The sequence below is a fragment of the Musa acuminata genome, chromosome BXJ3-4, assembly GCF_036884655.1.
Source record: "Musa acuminata AAA Group cultivar baxijiao chromosome BXJ3-4, Cavendish_Baxijiao_AAA, whole genome shotgun sequence".
NCBI lineage: Eukaryota > Viridiplantae > Streptophyta > Magnoliopsida > Zingiberales > Musaceae > Musa > Musa acuminata.
Window position 1 is genome coordinate 20,247,867 of NC_088352.1, and position 25,604 is coordinate 20,273,470.

General features: G+C 37.3%; 1 protein-coding gene across 1 annotated transcript; it reads left to right on the plus strand.

The window, feature by feature from the left end:
• The first annotated feature begins 21,833 nt into the window (after positions 1–21,833).
• Positions 21,834–23,170, plus strand: LOC135635165 (uncharacterized). The gene is made up of 2 exons (XM_065146050.1): positions 21,834–22,894; positions 22,987–23,170. Exon 1 carries the CDS (start codon positions 21,951–21,953, stop codon positions 22,779–22,781), a length of 831 nt encoding a protein of 276 aa, XP_065002122.1. The 5' UTR covers positions 21,834–21,950; the 3' UTR covers positions 22,782–22,894; positions 22,987–23,170.
• The last annotated feature ends 2,434 nt before the right edge of the window (positions 23,171–25,604 follow it).

Consider the following 25,604-nt stretch of genomic DNA (forward strand, 5'->3'; position numbering starts at 1 on the left):
ATTCATACAAAGTATGATTTATTAGCTAGACTCAAAATTCTTTCTGTATATACCTGATTTGAAATTTTTGGAGTAAAATTGCTAACTGAAATATCTGCTTTCATCGACCCTATGGATTCAGTAAAACAGAGATAATATTTTCGGACCTTTCGCTACGAAATTATCTGTAACTCCCTGTTGTAAATTCCAATTATTGTAAAGCTTGAATTGCCTAAAACTAGATTGACAATGCTTTCTAATGACACCTATTTTGTATAAATTGGAGCATAGTTGGTTATCCAAATAGTTCATACAATGTTCCTATCAATTTCTGCCAGAATCGAGCTTTGGTCGATTTCAGATTTCCTTGTTTCTTCTCTTTGGAAATCGATTTCGGCAAAAAAACTCTTACTTCAGTTAAGCTTTACATTATTACCTTAAATTTCTATATACTTTTGTCCTTTATTTATTTGTACATCTGCAGCTATCATCTAAAGATCATGTTTGCATCGTAATGATTCGGCACATGCATCCCATTGTTCCGCATTTGCTTTCGATATGTGCCTATTCCAGTTTCATTCCTTTAGATATTGAATTCATCTAACCTTCTTATTTGAATTGAGCTATATGTGATTGCTTGGAATCCTTGTATGCTCTTGCTTTCATTTCCTTTCAAATTTCAATACATTTATGAAGGATTATGTTTTCCAGCGTATTGACTCATAAAGGCACATGTATATTTCATTGTTCCGCATGTGCTTCCGATATATCCCAATTTATTGTTCACAATACCCTTTTGAACTCTGGTGTTTGTGGGATTATTTGGACCTTTGCCAGAAATGGTAAAAGGTATGAGCTTAGAGCCCGCGATGCTCTAGATTATGTTTGGTGGTCATTCAGAAATGGATGGACCATATTATGTTTGGAATCCCACTTCACCTTCTATCTGTTTGATATGAAATTCAGAGCTGACCTAGCACTTGGGCAGGGTGAGAGGGCTCGAGTAGGAAAAGGCTACCCGTGGATGGAGTCGATAACTCATCACGGCGTGGAGCCACCACTGAGTTAAACCTCACATGCACTATACTAGGGTACGACGTCTAAGCTTATGTTTCGTATTTTGTATTGATATGCTCCAAAATGTTTCCTATGCCATTGATATACTTCAAAATGCTTCACATACCATTGATATGTTCCGAACTGTTTCGTACGCCATTGATATCCAAAATGACTTATGTTTGGTGGTCATTCAGAAATGGATGGACCATATTATGTTATGATCCCACTTCACATTCTATCTGTTTGATATGAAATTCAGAGCCGACCTAGCACTTGGGCAGGGTGAGAGGGCTCGAGTAGGAAAGAGCTACCCGTGGATGGAGTCGAGAACTCATCACGGCGTGGAGCCACCACTGAGTTAAACCTCAAATGCACTATGCTAGAGTACGACGTTTGAGCTTCTATTTCGTATTTGTTCTTTGATATGTTCTGAAATATTTCCATATGCCATTGATACGTTCTGAAGCATTGCATTCACCATTGATATGTTCTGAACTGTTTTATATGTCATTGATATCCAAAATGCTCCTTACGTCTTTGTTATGCCTTAAAATTACCATATGTCATCGATATGCTCATTATGCCAATGATATACTCCAATTATCTTTCCTCGATTGTATGAACAAAACGCGCATCGAATGAAATGACATCGTAATTCTCCATTCATGATATCCAAAATGCTCCTTATGTCTTTTTTATGCCTTGAAATTACTATATGTCATCGATATGCTCCTTATACCAATGATATGCTCCAATTACCTTTCCTCGATTGTATGAACAAAACATGCTTCGAACGAAATGACATCGTAATTCTGCATTCATGATATCCAAAATGCTCCTTAAGTCTTTGTTATGCCTTTAAATTACCATATATCATTGATATGCTCCTTTTGCCAATGATATGCTCCAATTACCTTTCTTCGATTGTATGAACAAAATGTGCTTCGAACGATATGACATTGTAATTCTGCATTCAAACAAAACATGCTACTATTTCATCTTATATCTCTGCTTTGTATTTTGATACATTATTTGTTTGAAACCTATCCTCTTTGCTATGAATATGTTAGTCATTTGTTGAGCTTTATATGCTCACCGCATTGCTATATAAATTTTTCAGGATAGCTTATCGCTCACTAAAATGTTTAAATTGGGTTGAGGCAGTGGAAGACGAGATGATTTTGGGGCAAATCTTTCGTACTTAATATGTTGATGTTGTATAAGTTCTTTTTGTGTATATCAATGACAAATCTAGATTGATGTATCCTGTAGATATTTGAAAAGTACCTCTCATGTTATGATTTTGGGAATGTTAAGTTAAAATTTTGTAATGAATGATACAAACATGTGGTACATGTTGGTTTTGTAATTGTATAGATTCTCATAACTATGGATTTATGATGTAGTTATGGTTTAGTTAAGTTGCCTTTGGATTTTAAGAATCATCTAGTGACATGATGTATAATTATAAACTGCATAGGTTTTGTGAATTTTTGATTGTAGAGGTGAATGACTTAAATGTTTTTCTTTGTGACCTCAAATGTGTAATTGGATCCTTGATTGTTTGTTGAATTATAATATTATCAATTTTGAGTTAGGTTCATACCTCCTGAAAGAAAATTAAATTCGGGGGGGCGGCGCGTGACAGAGTGGTATCAAAGCATGGTTTGAGGATCACTGAAATATTTGATATGTTTTACGTGCAAAATATATTGAGGCCTGGTGAACTATAGTGATTGGTGAATTTTTTTTTTTATGCATTTTAGGAATCTAGGATGATGAAGACATTTAGTCCTCCTACTTCATCTACTTTTGATTAATTAAGTGCGATTAAAGGGTTGATCGCGGATATTAAATCTGAGTAGCGTAGTAGAAGCGTGGCGAACCTAATACATTGGTAGCAGAAAATTAGATGATACGATTGGAGAAGATATTTGATGTACAAAATTGTTCTGATGATCAAAAGAATATTTGGAGATCAAGGATAGGAATAGAAATAATAAGTTTACCAAAAAAAAAAAAGATTAGAAATGAATCTGAATGTGATAATAAGAGGGTCAAGCTATCATCGATTTGAAAAGGGAAGTCACCACAAAAGATTCAATCCTGTGTACGATGTGAGTTAGATTATGAAATAAGTTTGTATTTGTAGGTGATTGGAGCCTATTTTGCTTGTGAAAAGTTGGATCATTAAATAAAAGACTACCCTTTGAATAAGAAGAATGAATCACTGCCTCATAAATCATCAGTCCATGTTAGAGTGTATGTTATTACGGAATATGATTCTAATGCTTCTGAATTAGTGGTCGATGGTACTATTCATGTTTCTAAAAGAATGCAAATATTTGTTTAACCATGATCTGATTCGCAATATTTTGTTTATCACATGGACATTCAACCTAAACCACTGGATTATATACTATATGTAAATATGAGTATTAGGGATTGTTTGATAACAAACTCGATCTGGTTATCTTGTTTGATTTCTATTGGAGAACACGAACTTCTTACTGATTTAGTTCTCCTAGATATTTGGAGTTTTGATATTATATTAAGTATGGATTGACTATCTTCTAATCATACCAGTATAGATTGTTATACAAAATGATCACTTTTTGTATACTAGATTATCCCATCTTTTATTTTGAGAGTATTGGGCATGATTCACCTCCTTGCCTGATGTATCTTAAGATAACTTGCCTAGATTATCTCTAGACAAAGATGATGAATTTGCTTTTGATTTAGTCCTTGGGACAATTCCAATATCTAAGCCTCTTTATAGAATGACACCATTTGAGTAAGTGGAATTGAAAAAGCAACTACAAGGACTATTAGATAAGGGTGCTCCGGTGCTAGTGTTTCATCATGAGGTGCTCCGGTGTTAGTTAAGAAGATGGATAAAACTTCTAAAGGATTATGATTGTACCATTCGTTATCACCCGGGTAAAGCTAATGTTGTAGTAGATGCCCTTTGTAGAAAAATCTACAAGTTTTATGACGACTTTGATTATAAAGCAATGGAAGTTATTAGAAGAGAATTATGATTTGAATGTTATAAGAAAAGGGCAAGACTCAATGATATTAATGGCCTCCATCCAAGTGCAATCTGATCTCATTCAACAAATTAAAGAAGGACAACTACGAGATCGATGCTTAATTTGCTTAAGGAATGAAGTAGAAAAGGGATTGAAACTGAATTTTCGAGTTTCAAAGGATAGCCTATTGAGATTTGGGGATAGAATATGTATTCCAAATGACTCAGATATCAAAAATCAAATCATGAGGGAAGGTCATAATTTAAAGTACACCATGCATCCTGGTAGCACTAAGATGTATAGAGATCTCCAAAGTCATTATTAGTGGGAAGGCATGAAGAAGGAGATTGCAATATATGTTTCAAAGTATTTGACTTGTCAACAAATCTAAGCAGAACACCAAAGGCCTGGAGGTTTGTTGCAACCTTTAGATATTCTTGAATGGAAATGAGAATGTTGTTAGGACTCTAGCTTGGAGAGTCCTAATTGAAAGGGACATTCATGTAAAACTGTTAGGACTCTAGCTAGGAGAGTCCTAATTGAGAGAGACATTCTGTTAGGACTCTAGCTAGGAGAGTCCTAATTGAGAGGGGCATTCATATATGAGGTGTTTTCTTAGAGAAGAATTAAGAGTTGTAAGGGAATAGGAGTCTTGACTGGGAGTCCTTCTAGGAGTTGGTTAGAAGTAAGAGTCTTAAGTAGGAGTCCTATTAAGAGTTAGGGTTTAGAAGCCCTATAAATAGCCATATATTCCTTCTCTTTTCATAAGCAATAGATGAATCTTTTCTGCAGCCTTTGAGCAGCAACTTGGAGGGAGGAACCCTTATAGAGTTCCAAGGAGGCCGATCCCCTAAAGAGATCAACCCCAAGTTTAGAATCTGCAAGGGTTCTAACACCTGGTATCAGAGCAGCATTCTTGGCATCTCGCTGCCCTTCCACTGCCATCCATCAGCCCTCCACAACCGCCCAAAGCAATTCCCACAATTGCTTAAAAGATCGTCGTCGAATTCCGCCATCATCTCCACCACCGCGGATCATCCTTTGATCTCCCCGTGAATTGCAACAGGTTCTGGTTTCCTACCTTACTGCTGCTGCAATTTAGTTATCCTTATTCGAAAATCTAAAAAAAAAACTGTTCCTATATTGCTGCATAAACCTTTCGTCACAAAGTTTTCATCTCTACGACGAAAGATACATTGCAGAATTCCAACCGCATAGTACCATCTGTTTGATCTTGCTACTATGTTTTTTCTATCCAAATTTCTATGAAATTTTTATGACATCTTTGACACTTCCTAACAGCAGATTTCCCTTTGGTTTTTTCAAAAAATTCTCGATATAATCCATTGATCTTTTACGTCAAATCTGCTATACTTGAAAATCTGCACTGTAAATTTCAGCTGCATAGCACTGTTTGTTTGATCTTGATACTACATTGTTTCTATCCATATCTCTACGAAATTTTTATGATAGCTTTGACACTTCCTAATAGTATATTTCCCTTTGGTTTCATCAAAATATTCTCAATATAAACCACTGTTCTTTTACGTCCAATCTGCTATACCTAAAAATCTGTGCTGTAGAAAATTTCAGCCGCATATTGTTGCCTTAACCCATCTATTTGCAATCTTTTTTGAATGAAATTTCTTATACACTTCATAGATCATCTTGGCTTCAATCTAAGATTGATCTATTAAGAAATTCATCTCTAAAAATGATTTTATGTTGCTGCAAATTTTCATCATAACCCGCTGAAATTTTTCGACGAGAATTCGGCAATAACTTGCACCAATTTCCTTGCTGTTATACTGCCAAAATTTTCTTGATTAAATTAGATATCCTTGCTGTCATATAAACTGTGATTTTTTTATCAATTCCCTCCTCAATTCTCTAAGTTTTTGGTGAAAATTACGTAAAGAAACCGTTGTTTCTTCGACGACAATTCTACTCTTACAAGACAGCACATACTTGCTGCAACCTCCACTGATTTCAATCAAACCTTTACTACCATCTACCACAGATCCAAAACATTCATACATAGCCCTAAAACTCCACTAAACCACACCCAAAACAGCCAAAAAATAAGCCTAAATCGTAGCCTACATCTATCGATCCACCAATCCTTTCGACAATCACTTCTCTCAACTATACATGCTTTTAACCTGACAACAAAAGAGAGATATTAAGATCATAGATTTGGAGGCATATACTATGGCATCTAAGGAGGCAATAAATGCTAAATTCGAAGCCTTGGAGGTGTGAATGGAGGATAAGATTCGGACGCTCTTTACCGAACTCAGATTGGGCCGACCACTAAGCCCGAAAAAATCATATCACGGAGAGAGCTTTGCCCAATCGCACTAGGCTCGAAGAGATGAGTTCCAAGGGAGGGGAGGCTCTATGACTGAACCCAACTATCCATGCATGAGAGTGGACTTCCCTAGATGGGAAGAAGGAGACCCGATTGGTTGGATCTCGCGCGCGGAGCAATATTTTCAGTACCACAAAACCGCGGATGCATCTATGGTGAAAATTGCATCTATACATCTTGAAGGGGATGCTATACAGTGGTTTGACTGGTTTGAACATACTTATGGAGTCCTTTCATGACAACAATTCAAAGAAGGACTGCTGATCCGCTTCAGACCAACCGATTACGAGAATATTGATGGACAACTAGCAAAGATCCGACAAACTTCCACAATTCAGGAGTACCAAACCAGGTTTGAAAGGTTATCTAATCAAACTCATGATTGGTCTCAAAAACAGCTATTGAGGACCTTCATTGAGGGCTTGAAGCCGGAAATCCCAAGAGAAGTTAAAGCGCGACAACCGTATACGCTTATGGCAGCCATCTCTTTCGCACGACATCAAGAGGAGCAATTGAACCATGAAGCTCGGAGGACTAGGGTCACTCCTTAACCAGTAATATCGAAGCCCTCAGCCCCCCCTACTATTTACCAAGTCCCTACACTAAAGTGGTTAACAAGAGAAGAGCTTCGGGAGCGATATGCGAAGGGGTTATGTTGGCATTGTGATGAGCCGCGGAGCCGTGAGCATCGCTGTAGCAAAGGGAGACTTCTTATGATTGCACCAACCAATAGAAGAAGAGGTCATTGAACATCCAGAAGAGAGCCTTGAACATGAAGAAGAAGATGTAGAAGAAGAGCCACAACCGATTGAAATTACGGTACATGCACTAGCCGGCTACTCAAACCCGGAAACGATGAAAGTTGGAGGCCTTCTCAAACAACAACCGATCACTGTTCTCATCGACCCGGGTAGTTCTAATAACTTTATAAACAGTAAGGTTACTATCCAGATGGCCTTACCTATTGAGAATTGCAGTAGGTTTGACGTTAAGGTCGTCGACGGACTGATTTTGAATTGTGATCGTAGGCGCCCGCAGGAGAAACTATTACTGCAGGACCAAGAGATAATTGCAGATTTCTTCCTTCTCCCTCCTGATGATCATAAGGTCATGTTCATAATTAAATGGTTGACGACATTAGGTGATATTTCTTGGAATTTTATGCAACTAATTATGAAATTTTATAGTAAGGAGAAACAGGTGATACTGAACGGGAAACGTGGGGGTGACATAACGACGATTTGCACACAACAAATGAAGAAGGTTTTGCATAAAGCATGCAGCATATTTTTTATACAACTTGAGCAGCAAACTAAGGGAGAGCCAATATAATTTGAAGATCCAAACCTACTTCCTTTGCTTGCTGAATTTTTAGATATATTTGACAAATCGTACAACCTACCTCTTACCCGTCGGCATGATCATTATATAATGATTCTTTCAGGCAAACCTCCAGCAAATACTCGGCCATATCAATATCTATATCTCTAGAAGGATGAAATAGAAAGGATTGTAAAAAAAATGCTCAAAACAGGAGTTATTCGGCCAAGTTGCAACCTCTATTCTTCACCGGTGCTACTTGTACGCAAGAAGGACAGAACATGGCGAATATGTGTTGATTACCGAGCTCTCAATGGCATAACCATCAAGGATAAATACCCTATTCCAGTAATAGATGAGTTGCTAAGGGAGCACAAATCTTTAGAAAGCTAGACCTTCGATCCGGGTATCATCAAATACGAGTATGCGAAGAAGACATACCGAAAACCACCTTTTGAACACACAACAACCACTATGAATTTTTGCTTTCTTCATAAGGAGGTGAAATATCTTGGGCATATCATATCAGAGGAAGGTGTGGCAGTAGACCACTTTAAAATTGGAGCAATGCAAAATTGGCTGACCCCGTGGAGCATAAAATTGCTACATGGCTTTCTGGGTTTAACAGGCTACTACTACAAGTTCATGAAAAACTATGGAGAGATCAGTGCACCACTTACTTTCTTACTGAAAAAAGATATCTTCCAATGGTCGGACAGAGCCTCTGCTGCCTTCGACAAACTTAAGGCAGCCATGACGACGACGCCGGTGCTAACACTACCAGATTTCAACCGACCCTTCATTAATGAGGCCGACGCATATGGAGTCGAAATTGGAGCCATTCTCATGCATGATGGTCAACCACTCATATACACTAGCAAGGTATTATCTCCCTCCCATCAAAATAAGTCAACATATGATAAGGAGATGCTCGCCATTGTGCGCGTAGCAACGAGGTGGAGACCCTACTTGATTGGCCGACGATTTCAAATTAAAACTGACCATAAAAGCCTCAAGTACTTTTTGGAGCAAGAAATTTCATCCCCTGAGCAGCAAAAAAGGGTAATAAAACTTCTTGGATTTGATTATGAAATAACTTACAAAAAGAGGAAAGAGAATGTTCTTGCAGATGAGCTTTCGCAGCTACCCGAGCAAGTTGAAGTTTCGGCCGTTTCACTTCCGACCAGCGACTTTCTTAAGGATATTAAGATAGAATGGTAGGAAGATTCAGAGACTAGTAAGATTATAAAAAAATTAGAGGAAGCACCAAGCCCCATGGCTCATTACAATTGGGACTCAAAAGAATTACACTATAAGGGACGCATTGTGCTTACGATAAATTCTACTTGCATCTTCACGAGCAGATTTTGGACAAAGTTATTCCATATGCAGGGTACTAAATTGAAAAAGAGTATGACATATCACCCACAAACCGACGGCCAGATGAAAGTTTTAAATAGGTGCTTGGAGACAGCCCAAAGCCACCCACTAAATATGACTACCCAAAGAGAACTCGAGACCGAGCCAAGTGCCATTATTGATCGACGGATCGTGACTCAACGACGATGACCCACTAATGAAGTGCTAATATAGTGGGCGAACCTATCAATAGAAGATGCCACTTGGGAGAACTATGACGACTTGAAGATCAAATTCCCAGAATTCACGAATCATCAGCCTCGAGGACAAGGCTGATTTGAAGAGGGCTGGTCTGTTAGGACTCTAGCTTGGAGAGTCCTAATTGAGAGGGACATTCATGTAAAACTGTTAGGAGTCTAGCTAGGAGAGTCCTAATTGAGAGGGACATTCTGTTAGGACTCTAGCTAGGAGAGTCCTAATTGAGAGGGGCATTCATGTAGGAGGTGTTTTCTTAGAGAAGAATTAAGAGTTGTAAGGGAATAGGAGTCTTGACTAGGAGTCCTATTAGGAGTTGGTTAGAAGTAAGAGTCTTAAGTATGAGTCCTATTAGGAGTTAGGGTTTAGAAGCCCTATAAATAGCCATGTATTCCTTCTCTTTTCATAAGAAATAGATGAATCTTTTCTGCAGCCTTTGAGCAGCAACTTGGCGGGAGGAACCGCTATAGAGTTCCAACGAGGTCGATCCCCTAAAGAGATCAACCCCAAGTTTAGAATCTGCAAGGGTTCTATCAAATGTATTACCATTGACTTTATTTCAGGGCTACCCTGAACTTCTAGAAAGCATGATGCTATTTGGGTTATCATTGATAGGTTAACGAAATATGCACATTTCCTACCGATCAATATGACTTATTCTCTTGATAGGCTTGCAGATTTATATATCAATGAAATAGTAAGACTTCATGGTGTTCCAAAGGAGATCATCTCTGATAGAGACTCCAGATTTCTATCTAGATTTTGGAGAATGTTACAGGAATCTATGGGCACTAAAGTCAAGTTTAGCACTGCTTATCACCCTCAAACTGATGGTCAATCAGAAAGAACCATTCAAAAACATGAGGATTTGCTTCGAGCCTATGTTATGGATTGGAAAGATGAATGGGATAAAGATATTTCTCTTATTCAGTTCACTTACAATAATAGTTATCATTCAAGTATTCAGATTGCTCCTTATGAAACTTTATATGGGCGAAAGTATAGGACGCCTATATGTTGGGAAGAAATTGGCGATAGAAAGTTATTAGCACCAGAAAAAATACAAGAGACTACTGAGAAAATTCAACTTATAAGAAAAAGGTTAAAGACTGCTCAGAGTCGTCAAAAGAGTTATGCTGATAACAGAAGATGAAATATTGAGTTTCAAATCGGGGATTTTGTATTCCTGAAGGTCTCCCTTTCTAAAGGCATTATAAGATTTGGGAAGAAAGGAAAGTTAAGCCCAAGATTTATTGGACCTTTTGAGATTCTTGAGAGGGTTGGCTCTGTCGCTTACGGGATTGCCTCGCCACCATCATTGTACCATATCCATGATATATTTCATGTTTCAACGATCATAAAATATATACCTGATCCCTCTCATATCATTAAGTATGAGCCGATGGTGATTGATAATGACTTGTCTTATGTGGAAGAGCTCACTCAGATTGTTGATAAAAAAAAGAAAAAATCTTGAGGAATCGGGTTATCCCTCTATTTAAAGTGATCTGGAGATATCATTCTGGATAGGAAACAACTTGGGAGCTTGAGGAAGAAATGATAAAGCCTTATCATCATCTTTTTATCGAAAGAGGTATGATAAATTTAGAGGACTAAATATTTCTTTAAGGAGGGGAGAGTGTAACAACCCCCATTTTTTTTAAAAATTTAGTAAAATGTTTGTTTGTAAAAATAAGAATTATTTAATAATTATTTTATATTAAATAATATTATATTAAAAGTTTATGGCTAGGGACCTAAGAGTAAATATTAGAAGTTTGATATAATTTATGAAAGATTCAGATTTAAGTTAAAAAAAAAAATAGTGGACATGTGTCACTAGCTAACCTATGGTTGATGCCACTTATCTTTGCTCTAAAGATGACACCTAGCCCTTTTCATGCATGCATGACACCTTGCAACTTTTGCATTAGCCAAAACCCAAATAATTAGATGAAAGGTTAAAGAAAACAAACCTGAAGAGTTGCAGCCAATGTGATTTTGAGAAAAGATGAAGAAGAAGAAGCAGAAGAAGAAGAAGAAGAGCTTGAGGTTTTTTATCAATTTTCTCACATTTGGGATTCAAATAATTTTAAGGCAAGTGTTCTAACCCCATCCCACAGTAACCTTAATCTATATTTCCCTTTTTATTCTGCAAAATTTGAAAGATTTCAACTAAGAACCAGACCTTCTTTCGTTTTGATACAAAGCCATGAATCTGTAATTTTTCGGTAATCTGACCTCCATGCAATGTTTCGGTTATAACATTTTGTAATAAACTCTGATTTAAACAAAAGCTATTCCATTTGAAAGTAGATAAAAAAATCTTTATTTTGATACTAAGATCGAATGATTTGGAGTTTAAATGCGTACTAAGACTTCTGTTTAAATTAACCCTACAAATTCTGCAAAACAGGGACTGAAATTTTTGACCTCTTGTTGCTTAACAACTTATAACTTTCTGCTGTGAACTCAGATTCATACAAAGTATGATTTATTAGCTAGACTCAAAATTCATTCTGTATATACCTGATTTGAAATTTTTGGAGTAAAATTGCTAACTGAAATATCTGCTTTCATCGACCCTATGGATTCAGTAAAACAGAGCTAATATTTTCAGACCTTTAGCTACGAAATTATCTGTAACTCCCTATTGTAAATTCCAATTATTGTAAAGCTTGATTTGCCTAAAACTAGATTGATAAAGCTTTCTAATGACATCTATTTTGTATAAATTGGAGCATAGTTGGTTATCCAAATAGTTCATACAATGTTCCTATCAATTTCTGCTAGAATCGAGCTTTGGTCGATTTCGGCTTTCCTTGTTTCTTCTCTTTGGAAATCGATTTCGGCAAAACACTCTTACTTCAGTTAAGCTTTACATTATTACCTTAAATTTCTATATACTTTTGTCCTTTATTTATTTGTACATCTGCAGCTATCATCTAAAGATCATGTTTGCATCGTAATGATTCGGCACATGCATCCCATTGTTCCGCATTTGCTTTCGATATGTGCCTCTTCCAGTTTCATTCCTTTGGATATTGAATTCATCTAACCTTCTTATTTGAATTGAGCTATATGTGATTGCTTGGAATCCTTGTATGCTCTTGCTTTCATTTCCTTTCAAATTTGAATACATTTGTGAAGGATTATGTTTGCATCGTATTGACTCAAAAAGGCACATGTATATTTCATTGTTCCGCATGTGCTTCCGATATATCCTAATTTATTGTTCACAATACCCTTTTGAACTCTGGTGTTTGTGGGATTATTTGGACCTTTGCCAGAAATGGTAAAAGGTATGTGCTTAGAGCCCGCGATGCTCTAGATTATGTTTGGTGGTCATTTAGAAATGGATGGACCATATTATGTTTGGAATCCCACTTCACCTTCTATCTGTTTGATATGAAATTCAGAGCTGACCTAGCACTTGGGCAGGGTGAGAGGGCTCGAGTAGGAAAGGGCTACCCATGGATGGAGTCGAGAACTCATCACGGCGTGGAGCCACCACTGAGTTAAACCTCACATGCACTATGCTAGAGTACGACGTTTGAGCTTCTATTTCGTATTTGTTCTTTGATATGTTCTAAAATGCTTCTTATACTTCCGAAATATTTCCATATGCCATTGATACGTTCTGAAGCATTTCATTCACCATTGATATGTTCCGAACTGTTTTATATGCCATTGATATTCAAAATGCTCCTTACGTCTTTGTTATACCTTTAAATTACCATATGTCATCGATATGCTCCTTATGCCAATGATATGCTCCAATTATCTTTCCTCGATTGTATGAACAAAACGTGCTTCGAATGAAATGACATTGTAATTCTGCATTCATGATATCCAAAATGCTCCTTTCGTCTTTGTTATGCCTTGAAATTACCATATATCATCGATATGCTCCTTGTGCCAATGATATGCTCCAATTACCTTTCCTCGATTGTATGAACAAAACATGCTTCGAATGAAATGACATCGTAATTCTGCATTCATGATATCCAAAATGCTCCTTACGTCTTTGTTATGCATTGAAATTACCATATGTCATCGATATGCTCCTTATGCCAATGATATACTCCAATTACCTTTCTTCGATTGTATAAACAAAACGTGCTTCGAACGATATGACATTGTAATTCTGCATTCAAACAAAACATGCCACTATTTCATCTTGTATCTCTGCTTTGTATTTTGATACCTTATTTGTTTGAAACATATCCTCTTTACTATAGATATGTTAGTCATTTGCTAAGCTTTATATGCTCACCCCGTTGCTATATAAATTTTTCAGGATAGCTTATCGCTCACTAAAATGTTTAAATTGGGTTGAGGCAGTGGAAGACTAGAAGATTTTGGGGCAAATCTTTCGTACTTAATATGTTGATATTGTATAAGTTCCTTTTGTGTATATCAATGACAAATCTTGATTGATGTTTCCTGTAGATATTTGAAAAGTACATCTCATGTTATGATTTTGGGAATCTTAAGTTAAAATTATGTAATGAATGATACAAACATGTGGTACATGTTGGTTTTGTAATTGTATAGATTCTCACAACTATGGATTTATGATGTGATTATGGTTTAGTTAAGTTGCCTTTGGATTTTAAGAATCATCTAGTGACATGATGTATGATTATAAACTGCACAGGTTTTGTGAATTGTGGATTGTAGAGGTGAATGACTTGGATGTTTTTCTTAGTGACCTCAAATGTGTGATTGGATCCTGGATTGTTTGTTGAATTATAATATTATCAATTTTGAGTTAGGTTCACACCTCTTGAAAGAAAATTAAATTCGGGGGGGCGGGGCGTGACACCGGTAGACTTGCTTTATTTCTTCAAGCTATCGTAGTTAATCCTCACACTTAACTCAATAATATGGATTAGATCAATTAACCCATCAATTGACTTCATCATCAAAATCCGAGATTCAATAATCTCCCGCTTTTCGATGATGACAATCAATTAGTGACGGAGTTAAACATAACTCCCCCCTATCTATATCTCATATAATGAGAAGATAAAAACACTTGAATTCAATCTCTTTGAATTCAAGCCTAAACCGATAAGTTCTATCCGTTTAACTTGTCGTTATTCTCTTTAAGCATGAGCAAATACGAAACTTCGTATTTCTCATAATTTCAAGGCATGAAAATTATTTTTAAGCCGAATGATAAAAAATAATTATCATTTCGATAAGAAATAATAATAATTGAAAATTTCTATATGGATCTCATGATATAAATGCAAGGCATGATTTCATATGATCATGAGATAATTGCTTATCATATATATTAATAAAAATGATAAATATTATACGACAACCAATCTAAAAACTTTCATATTCGATATGCTCAAAAAGATTTACGATGCTTTTAAGGAATATAACACATATAAGACATTTTTCATTACATTATATAACATATAAGCTATTGCACTATGATACATATACTAATTTCATATTTGCACAAGTCATCATTGCACAAGTCATCAATCTTTTACACATTCTTCTCCCCCTTTGTCATCAACAAAAGGGAGATGAGTTTTCAAGCATAAAACTCGTGATCATTGAAGCCAGTCATAAAATCATCTCGTAAGAAGAAAAATCTTGAAAAAAAGATGTTAAAATTGACAAAGCTTCAACTTGGCATTAAGATCGTTCATTCAATGAAGACATCAAATCATCCCAAATAATATGAAGGAACCATCAAAATGTTGACAAAATTTGGGAAAGAAACATCCAACCACATATATTAGGATAATGTCAAACGCATGTCAAGGTAGCATAGAGGTTTACAATAATAAGAAAGAAGTCAAATCCAAGAAAACCAAAAAGAGGATGAAAATTTTTTGGAAAATATATAAAATCAAGCTCATTCACAAGGACAATTCAACATGCCTAATTCCCTTCTAATAAAGTCAAATTGATCTTTATTTAAGGCTTTTGTGAAAATATCCGCTAATTGATGCTTTGTATCAATAAATTCTAGAATGATATTATTATTATTGACACGATCTCGTATAATTGTTACCTAATGTCAATATGCTTAGTTCTAGAGTGTTGAATTAGATTTTTGGTTAGACAAATAGCACTTATATTATCACATTTTATTAGAATGTTCTTTAAGTAAATTCCCTAGTCTTCTAACGTATTTTTCATCCAAACAACTTGTGTACAACATGCACTTGTAGCTATGTATTCAGCTTCTACCGTAGATAGTGCAACCAAATTTTATTTCTTGGAAGTCTAAGAAACAAGTGCATGTCCTAAAAATTGGCATGTTTCGGATGTGCTTTTTCTATCTATCCTGTATCCGTCAAAATTGGCATCTGCATAAGCTATTAAATCAAATTTATCGGATTTCGAATATCATAATCCTAAATTGGGATTTCTTTTAAGATATCTAAAGATTCTTTTAACACATTTAAGATGAGCTAATTTAGGATTAGATTGAAACCTTGCACAAAGTCCTACACTAAACATGATATCCAATCTAGTTGCGGTGAGGTAAAGTAAACTACCTATCATTCCCTTATATATTTTTTTATCAAATTTTTCAACATTTTCATCCATATCTAACTTAGTGAAAGTACTCATAGGAGTGTTTATCGCTTTTGAACCATCCATGTTAAATTATTTTAACAATTCTAATGTATATTTAGATTGATTAAGAAATATACCATCACTAAGTTATTTAATTTGTAATCCTAGAAAGAAAGTTAATTCTCCCATTAGGATCATTTCAAATTCGTGACTCATACATTTAGCAAATGATTCACGTAGTGATTCATCCGAAGAACCAAAAATAATATCATCAACATAAATTTGAATAATAAAAAAATTATTTTTAAAATATTTGATAAACAATTAGTATGCCTTTTGTAAAATTATTTAAAATAAGAAAGGAACTAAGCCTTTCATACCAAGCTTTAGAAGCTTGTTTTAAGTCATAGAGAGCTTTAGTCAATCTAAATACATGATTAGGAAGAAGAGAATTTTCAATTCCGGGAGGTTGTTCAACATACACTTCTTCGGAAATAAAACCATTCAAGAAAGCACTTTTTGACTTCCATTTGAAATAGTTTAAAATCATTACTACTAGCATAGGCAAGGAGCATCCTAATGGCTTCTAATCTAGCCATAGGAGCGAAGGTCTCTTTGTAGTCGATACCTTATTCTTGGTTGAAACCTTTGGCCACAAGTCTAACCTTGTTTCTAACCACGATACCGCATTCATCTTGCTTGTTTCTAAAGACTCATTTAGTACCGATGACTAAATGGTCACTAGGTCTAGGAACAAGCTTCCATACCTCATTCCTCTCAAATTGATTCAATTCCTCTTGCATTGCAATAACCCATGAATCATCTTTCAAGGCTTCGTCAATGCATTTAGGTTCAATTTGAGAAAGGAAGGCGGCGTTAGCATAAAAATTCTTGAAGGAAGAGCGAGTTTGAACCCCTTTTGATGCATCTCCTATAATTAACTCCTTTGGATGAGCATCTACATACTTCCATTCTATGGGTAAGGAAATTTCGGAAGAAGATACATCCAAGTTGCTATTTTGAGGAGGGGGTTCATTTAAATTCAAATTATCAAAACCAAGATCATCATCAAAATTATTTTTCTTTAACTCGAAAATTTCATTAAAAACTATATGAATAGACTCTTCTATAACTAAGGTTCTTTTGTTAGAAACACAAAAAGCCTTAGAAACGGAAGAGTAACCAAGAAAGATGCCTTCAACGGATTTAACATCAAATTTTCCTAAGGCATCCTTTTCATTCAAAATAAAGCATTTTAAACCGAAAACTTTAAAATAAGAAACATTTAGTTTTTTGTTATTCCATAATTAATATAGAGTTTTTGATATAGATAGTCTTATTAGAACCCTATTCATGACATAGCAAGTCGTATTAACGGCTTCGGCCCAAAAATACTTAGGTAGACTATATTCATTAAACATGGTTCTTGCCATTTCTTATAAATTTCTATTTTTTCTTTTAACTACCTCATTTTGTTGAGGATTTCTCGGAGTGGAGAAGTTGTGATTATATCCATTGGATTCATAAAAACTTTGGAAGTCACGGTTTTGAAATTCGCCACCGTAATCACTCCAAATTGATGAAATCATGAAGCCTTTTTCGTTTTGAGTAAGTTTATAAAATTTAGAGAAACATTTGAAACAATCACTTTTGTGAGCTAAGAAATAGGTTCAAGTGTATCTACAATAGTCATCTACAATTACGAAGGCATATTTGCTTTCTCCTAGACTCATTGTGTCAATTGGTCCAAATAAGTCCAAATGGATCAATTGCAATGGTCTAGTAGTGCTAATTTGATTTTTTGGTTTAAAACTAGTTTTTATTTATTTTTCTAGTTGATAAGCATCGCACACTTTGTCCTTAACAAACTTCATATTGGGAATCCCTCGTACTAACTCTCTAGATGAAATCTTAGATATTAGTTTCATACTTGCACGGCCTAATCTCCTATGCTAAAGCCAAGCATTATCATTTAAAGTAGAAAAGCACATTTCATTATTAAGTTCATCAAGGTTGATAGTATAGACATTATTTTATTTTAAGAAAATCATTGATATGTTATTGTTTGGTTTTTCAATAATGCATATATTAAATTTAAATCTAACGATGTAACCTTTATCGTATAATTGACTAATGCTTAAAAGATTATGTTTTAATCTATCAACTAGCAACACATCTTCAATTGAAAAACTTAATTTGTTACCTATGGTTCCCTTGCCAATGATTTTACCTTTGTTGTTATCTCCGAAGGTGACATACTCTTCTTCTTTGCTAGTGAGCATATAGAAATAAGATGGATCTTCGGTCATGTGCCTTGAGCATCCACTATCAAGATACCATCTCTTGCTCCTAGCTTGTGAGTTTATCTACAAAAGATGGTGGTTTTTAGGTACCCATTTGATTTTGGGTGCCTCAAAAATTGATTTACTAATTTTGTCATTCATCATTGAATTATTTATAATTTTTTTAGGAACCCATATCAACTTATGTGGACTAATTTTCTTAAATGGACATTTGTAAATAACATGTCCGGATTTATAACAAAAGTTACATTTCAAATGAGGTGAAACATGTAATGTGGGTCCTTTAATGAAGGTGGTAGGATTTTGGTGAGATCCTCTCACAAAACCAATTTCACTTCTATTTGTGACGTGACCCTTGTTTACAAGGATCATGTCCAAGCCTTTGCTACCGACCTTAAACTTGTTTAAGGTCTCTTTAAGTAGTAAATTCTTATTTTTTATTGCTTCTAAGTGTTTCACACTTAGAGCATAGAGGAGTTTGAAGATTATCAAGCTTATTTTGTAGTAAAGCAAGCTCTTTCTTTAATAGATTGAACTTCTTACTAATAGTTCTACACTCATCAAATAATTCATGAAAAGCGATAGAAATTTCATCGAAAGATAAATCTTCATTAATTAAATCATATATCTCTCCTCCAAAAGCTATTAGCGCGAAGTATGCCTCCTCTTTATTGCTAGCTTCTTCATTCTCAGAATCACTTGAGTCGTCCCAAGTTGCTTTTAAAGCTTTCTTCTTCTTCGGTTGCTTCAACTTGGCTTGGGGGCATTCATTTTTGAAGTGCCCCGGCTTCTTGCATTCGTAGCATATTACTTGGTCCTTTTTATATTCAAATTTATTTTTGGTGTTATATTTAAATTTGTTTTTTCTTATAAATTTTTTAAAATTTTGAGTTAAAAGTGCAATTTCATCGTCACTGTCCTCATCACTTGATATTCTTTTCAAGTGGTCTTCTTGTGTTTTAAGTGTCATATCCTTCCTGTTCTTTGGAAGGAGGTTCTCGAGCTCTTCATGAGCATGACACGTCATTTCGTAGGTCATAAAAGACCCAATAAGTTCTTCGAGAGAAAATGTTTTAAGGTCTTTGGCCGCTTGAATGGCCGTAACTTTTGGATCCCAACTCTTTGGAAGGGATCTTAAAATTTTAGTTACTAGTTCAAAGTTAGAAAAACCTTTACCAAGAGCTTTGAGTCTTTTGATGACATTCGTGAAACGGGTGTACATGTCTTCGATGGACTCACTTGGTTTCATCCGAAAAAGTTCATAAGAATGCACAAGAATGTTGATTTTGGATTCTTTCACTCGGCTAGTGCCTTCATGAGTGACCTCAAGAGTTCTCCAAATATCAAAAGCTGAATCACAAATCGAAATGCGATTAAATTCATTTTTGTTAAGTGCACAAATCAATGCATTCTAGCTGTGTTTAAAGCAAAAACCTTCTTCTCCGATTCATCCCATTCGCTCATCAAAAGAGAAGATTTTTTAAATCCATTTTCGATAATATTCCAAAGCTCAGAATCTATGAAAATAAGGAAGATCCTCATATGAGTCTTCCAATACGTGTAATCTAACCCATTAAACATAGGCGGACGTGTAATAGAGTGATCCTCTTGCATGTCGGAGTAAGCCATCTCTCTTAGGTATTAAACCAAATATGAGAGTGAGCCTTGCTCTGATACCACTCAAGAGGTATTAAACTAATTCACCACTCATAAGTTTGAAATCAATTTCGTAAATGTGTAGAGATTTCGATTCGATGAAGGATGACTTAGCTAAAATAGCTCAAGTAAAGGAAGTCAAGAGTAGGGAGAAGAAAACCGAATAATTTGCTGCTAAGAAGATAAGTGGTTCAGAAAATTAAACACTCACATATTCAAGGAATACCATAATGTAAAGTGGTTCAGTCAAATGACCTATATCCACTTGCGAAGCCTTCTTCGATAAGGCTCCCAACTTCCACTAGCAAATCACTTTGAAGGGGAAGGATCAAATACCCCTCTTACAACCTTTTTACAAGTGGTTCACACTCTTACAAATTTTTCAAAGAGAAAGAGGGAGGTGAACACTTAAGCTATTGAAAACAAGACTTCGCTAAAGCTTTTTCTCAATCTCTAACTTCTCAAAAAGGTGTAGTCTCTATTGAGAATTGAGAGGTATTTATAGGCCCCAATAGGATTTAAATTTGGGCTTCAAATTTGAATTATTTTTGGGTTCTCGGTGCTGGCGGTGCCACCGCCTGTCAATATTTGACACTGATAGTGTACTAGCGGTGCCACCGCCGGAACTCTCGGGTTCTAGGCGGTGCCACCGCCTAGTCCGGTGGTACTACCTCCCGACCTTTCAAGTTCTAAGCGCTGCCACCGCCCGACCTTACGGTTCACTGGTTGGGCTCCTAATTTGGCCCAAACCAATCTTTATTAGGGCCCAATTGGCCCCTAATCAAGTTATAGGATTAACCCTTAATCCTAACTCTAATTACATGCAAACTATGAAATTAAGACATAGTCCTAAGCAGTTTTTTAACTAGCAACGTCGAGTTTCCTTCCGACGAACTTCCGGTGAACTTCCGATATACCCTCGGATTTCTTTTGACGGACTCCCAACAGGCTCCTGGTCTTGTGGCGAGTTCAGCGAATCTTTAGCAAGTAGCCGAACCTTCTCGGTGATCTCCACGAACCTCCGACGATCTCTTCGGCAGACTTCAGAAAACTTCGGTAACTCCCTGATTCCTTCTCGGTTGGTTCCGACAATACTTCCGACAATTCTTCGGACTTTCGGCGGACTCTCGAACACCCATCGAACTTAACTCCGATAGACTTGCTTTATGTCTTCAAGCTATCATAGTTAATAATGCATACTTAACTCAATAACATGGATTAGATTAATTAATGCTGACTTCATTATCAAAATATGAAATTCAACACTTATCCGTACTTATAACTAGATACTACTATTTTTAACTTTATTATATATAAACCCATTGATAGCAATAGAATAAGATTCCTTGGGGAATATAATAGTTTTAATTTATTTTATTAATGAAACCACCCACTTATTTTATAAAAGAATATATATTAGAAAGAAACGAAAAGATGGCAGCTGGTAAATGTGTCAAGGAAAGAAACTTAACCTATAAATTATTCTTTTTTATAGTTGTAAAATAAAAAGAATGGTCATAAAGACCAGAATCCACTCCGCACTTTTAGCAATAAGCACAATCACTTGCAATTTATAATCGTTGGCAAGATCATTAATTAGTGTGATTAGATGTGCACTCAAATGATCGCAGGGAATCTTCTACAAAAGCAATGATCTATGAGATGTACGGACAGTGGATGGAGTTCTGAGATGACAACCAGAGAGTCTTTACAACCACAGCAGAGTTGGCAATTGAGTCTAATCCGATTCCATTTTTCATGGTTAATTACTTGAAACTGTTGGTAATTTAGCGTGATAATACACATACACATGTGGATCATCTGCTACCGTCCACATCTCATCAAACGACAGTGGTCACCAGCTGCGGTCTTCGTCCCACTTCTCTCGCCGCTCTATTAAAGAAGCCCCGAAGCCCACTCGGCGCTGGCTGAACTCGAACCTTCTCTCCTTTACGGCTTCTCTGCTCGCTGATTCCACTTCGTCTCCGTTCCTGGATCTATTGAAGCTCTTGAGTACATTGCTGAGTTCGAGTTTTGATTTCTCTTGCGCTTTTAGCGATGATGGCGGATCTGAGGAGGAGACCACCGACGACTGGACTTGAGAAAGCAATATGGGTCTCCAAGATCGGGTTTTTCCTTCTGGGAATCCTTTCTACTGGCGTCGCGACGCGGCTCGCTGTCCCCCCCGCCGCCGGAGTCCTCGCCTCTGCCCTCCCCCGCTTCTGGGCCTCTCTCTGCTCCTGGCTTGTGCCACCTTATCTCTTCGTTGTCATCCATCTCATCATCCTCGTCATCTGGAAACTCTCCGACCAGAAGCAGCAGCTGCAGGAGGAAAAGCCGCCGGTGGGCGTGGGTGATGTAAAGGCCAAAACTTTCGTGCCTCCTTCCGCTGCGCCTCCCTCTGGGGAACCTTTGGCCGAGTCATGGCACGAGGTCATGCCATCGCCGAAGACGGCGCCGGAACTAGTGGTAGGTTCCGGCGCTGGGAAGCCGTCTGACCCACCCACAGCGGAGAAGCCCGCTGCTTCATCTTCCTTTGGGATCAACACAAGCACTGAACCATCTAGAGAAACTAGTGACGTGTCAGAGGAGTTGGAGACAGCGGCGGCGGCGGCCTCAGAGAACGCGGTAGACATCGACTCCATGGACGCCACGTGGAAGGCGATCATGAAGAAGTCGCCCTCCCGAGGTTGGGAGAAGCCGGGCGGCCGGGAACCGAGGCCATCGGAAAAGGTCGCGATAAGGTGGAGGGAACCGTCGGCGACCGGCCGCGACGAGCTGAACCGCCGCTTCGATGACTTCATAAGGAAGAACTACGACCAGATCCGCCTTCAGAGACACGAGTCGAACCAGAGGAGGTTAGAGATGTCTACTGCGGGACTCCATTAATCTCCGCAGCTTCCGTCCTGTGTCTCTCTTTCTCAGTCCTCATTATTAGTCGGTGCTGTGCTTTCCTACAAGCTTGAAGGAGATCCGCTCTGCTGAAAGAACCCATCTTTCAGGTGATTCCTGCGTGATTTTGATGGCTACATCAATTCTTAATTCCTTCTTTACACAAAGATGACTTGGTTCTATCATTCTGTCAACCTTGCAGGCTCTTTTTGAATGCTGGAGGCGGATTGGATTGTTGCTTCAAGTGACTGTGTTGAAAGGAAGATCTTTGCTTTGCAATATGGATCATATTACTGCCTGTAATAGTTTTTCTTACTGATACAACTGTTTGATTGTTTTGCTGAGAGATTTGTACTGGATTTTGACTATTGTGGTTATGAATACAAGCTTTCTCTTTGCTGTGTTGACATCTAAATCTCTCTCCTTGTCATAGATTTGTTAGATTATTTGTCCTATTTAATTGATAAGTTGTATTATACATCAATTATATTTTGATAAAAGTTATAATTAATAAAAAATAAATTTATATTATAGTTAGATTCTTTGGGAGATGTCCTTGATGGGTGAAACTCGCCTAATTACTTATCTTAAACATTCTACTCACATATATATATATTCTAGGGACTAAATGGCATGTGTTACATGGTGTGTGATGTGACGTGACAAACGTAGACACGAATACGACATATGGATACATGACAATCATTGAGAGTTTATAGTTCCTCTCTCATCCTTTCTGTCCATAATCCATCAATCTAAGATGTCATATGAAAGAATTAGAAAAGATGAGAAGAAGAGTCTAGTTTTTCTTATAGATCGATAATAGTTTTTGGATTCAAAGATGGTGCCCCTACAAATATGATAAAGTTATTTTCGGATGGCATCAAAAGGTACGTATCGTAAATCTGATATATTATTATTTTATTTCAATCCTGGCATAAAAGTTTTTCCACGTTACATATAGCATATTATAGATTTTATACTTACGATTGGTATCAGAGCCTAGTTTCTTGAAATCAAATACCTTATATATGTTATTTTCTGATTTACTATGTGTGAATAATCCATGTATTTTATCGATCTAAATTTCTATCTAGTCCTTCTTGTCATTGGCTTGCGGGTGACATGAGATTTGCTTTTTGTATTGCGATCTTAGATGATTGTGTAGTGGTGGTCGTGGCTATGCAACACTATGCAGTCGCACTGGCTACAACAGTAGTGCTGCATGAGATTGCTATGGCAGACCTACTACAGTAGGCAGCTACGTCAAGCAGCATGCACACTACAGCAACAACAATGGCCGTGGGCGACCACTAGGCGATGAGTCGAGCACCGCTATTGACCATGCATTGTGGCGGCCATGCTAGTGACAGTCGTGGACCTAGCACTAGGCCGGTCGCACGGGCAGTAGTTGCGCTTAGGCAATAGCCATGTTTAAGCAGCAATCGCGCACAAGCAAAGGCCACGCTCAAGCAGTAGTCGTGCACGACCAGAGGTCGCACCCAAGCGGCAACCGCCCATGGTCATGTTGAATCTCGATTTTTGATGATGAAGTCAATTCTCATTTATTATCTAATCCATATGTTGAGATAAGTGTGCAGGATTAACTACGATGGAAGTAAGACATGTAATAGGAGTTGCGTTGGAGTCAAGACCATGATCACGTTGGGGGTTCGAGAGTTCGACGGAAATCCGGACGGTCATCGGAGGTTCTACGGGAACAAATCCGAGAAGTTCAAGAGCTTGCCAAAGAAGCACGTTGGAACTCGCCAAGTGGATTGTCGCAAGTCCAAGAGTTTGCCGGAAGTCTGTCGGAGCATCACCGAGGGTTCGTCGGATGTTCGCCAGAAGTTCGTCGGAAGCTTGCCGGAAGAAGCGATTGACGCACCGGAGCACATTGCAGTATTAATGTCTTAAATATCGTAGTTAGCATGTAGATTAAGTTAGGAATAAGAGGTGATCCCATTAACTTAATCTGGGGGCAATTGGGCCCTTGATAGACCCAAATTGGGCCAAATGGATCAACCCATTCGGACCCAAAATTCCTGGCCAATGGTGGCACCGCCTAGGAGCTCAGTCTCTTAGGAATACCAAGCGGTGGTACTGCCTGAGCTCGGTCGCAGAGCGAAGCTGAATGGTGGTACCGCCCCTATCAGGCAATAGTACCGCCAGGACCTTGGAAATCCGGGAGATGACATTTTTTAGCTCCAAATTCGAACCAGTTGGGGCCTATATAAACCCCACCCTTTCCTGTATGAAAGGGCACCAAAATCTTGATCTTATTCTGAGAATTTGAGAGCTCAAAAGTGTTGTAAAAGGCCAAAAGTCCTTCTCCCTCTTTTCATCTAAGTTTTGATCATTCAAGAGAGGAGTGAAAATCTGTATGGGTTGTCTCCTAAGCCCGTCAAAAGGAGTAAAGCTGTAAAAGGGTGGTTGGCCTTCGCCTATTGAAGGAAGGCCTCTAGTGGACGTCAGTGACCTCATCGGGGGAGGAAGCTAAAAGTAGATATAGGTAAAGATTGACCGAACCACTCTAAATCCTGGTTTGCATTTACATTCTTCTCTCTATCTTAACTGTAAACTGCCTCTATTGCTTTTCTTTAACTGTACTTCACTTAATCTTAAGTTGAAGAACTTTCTAAAATGGTTTTTCATCGAAAGTGTTTTTATCGTACAAACATCGTTTTAAATCGTCGAAAGTTATCCGCTATACTAATTCACCCCCCCCCCCCCCTCGTAGTGCTCTTGATCCTAACAATTGGTATCAGAGCAGGGTTAACTCTCAATCGGATTAAAACCCAAGAGAGATGGCATACGCCG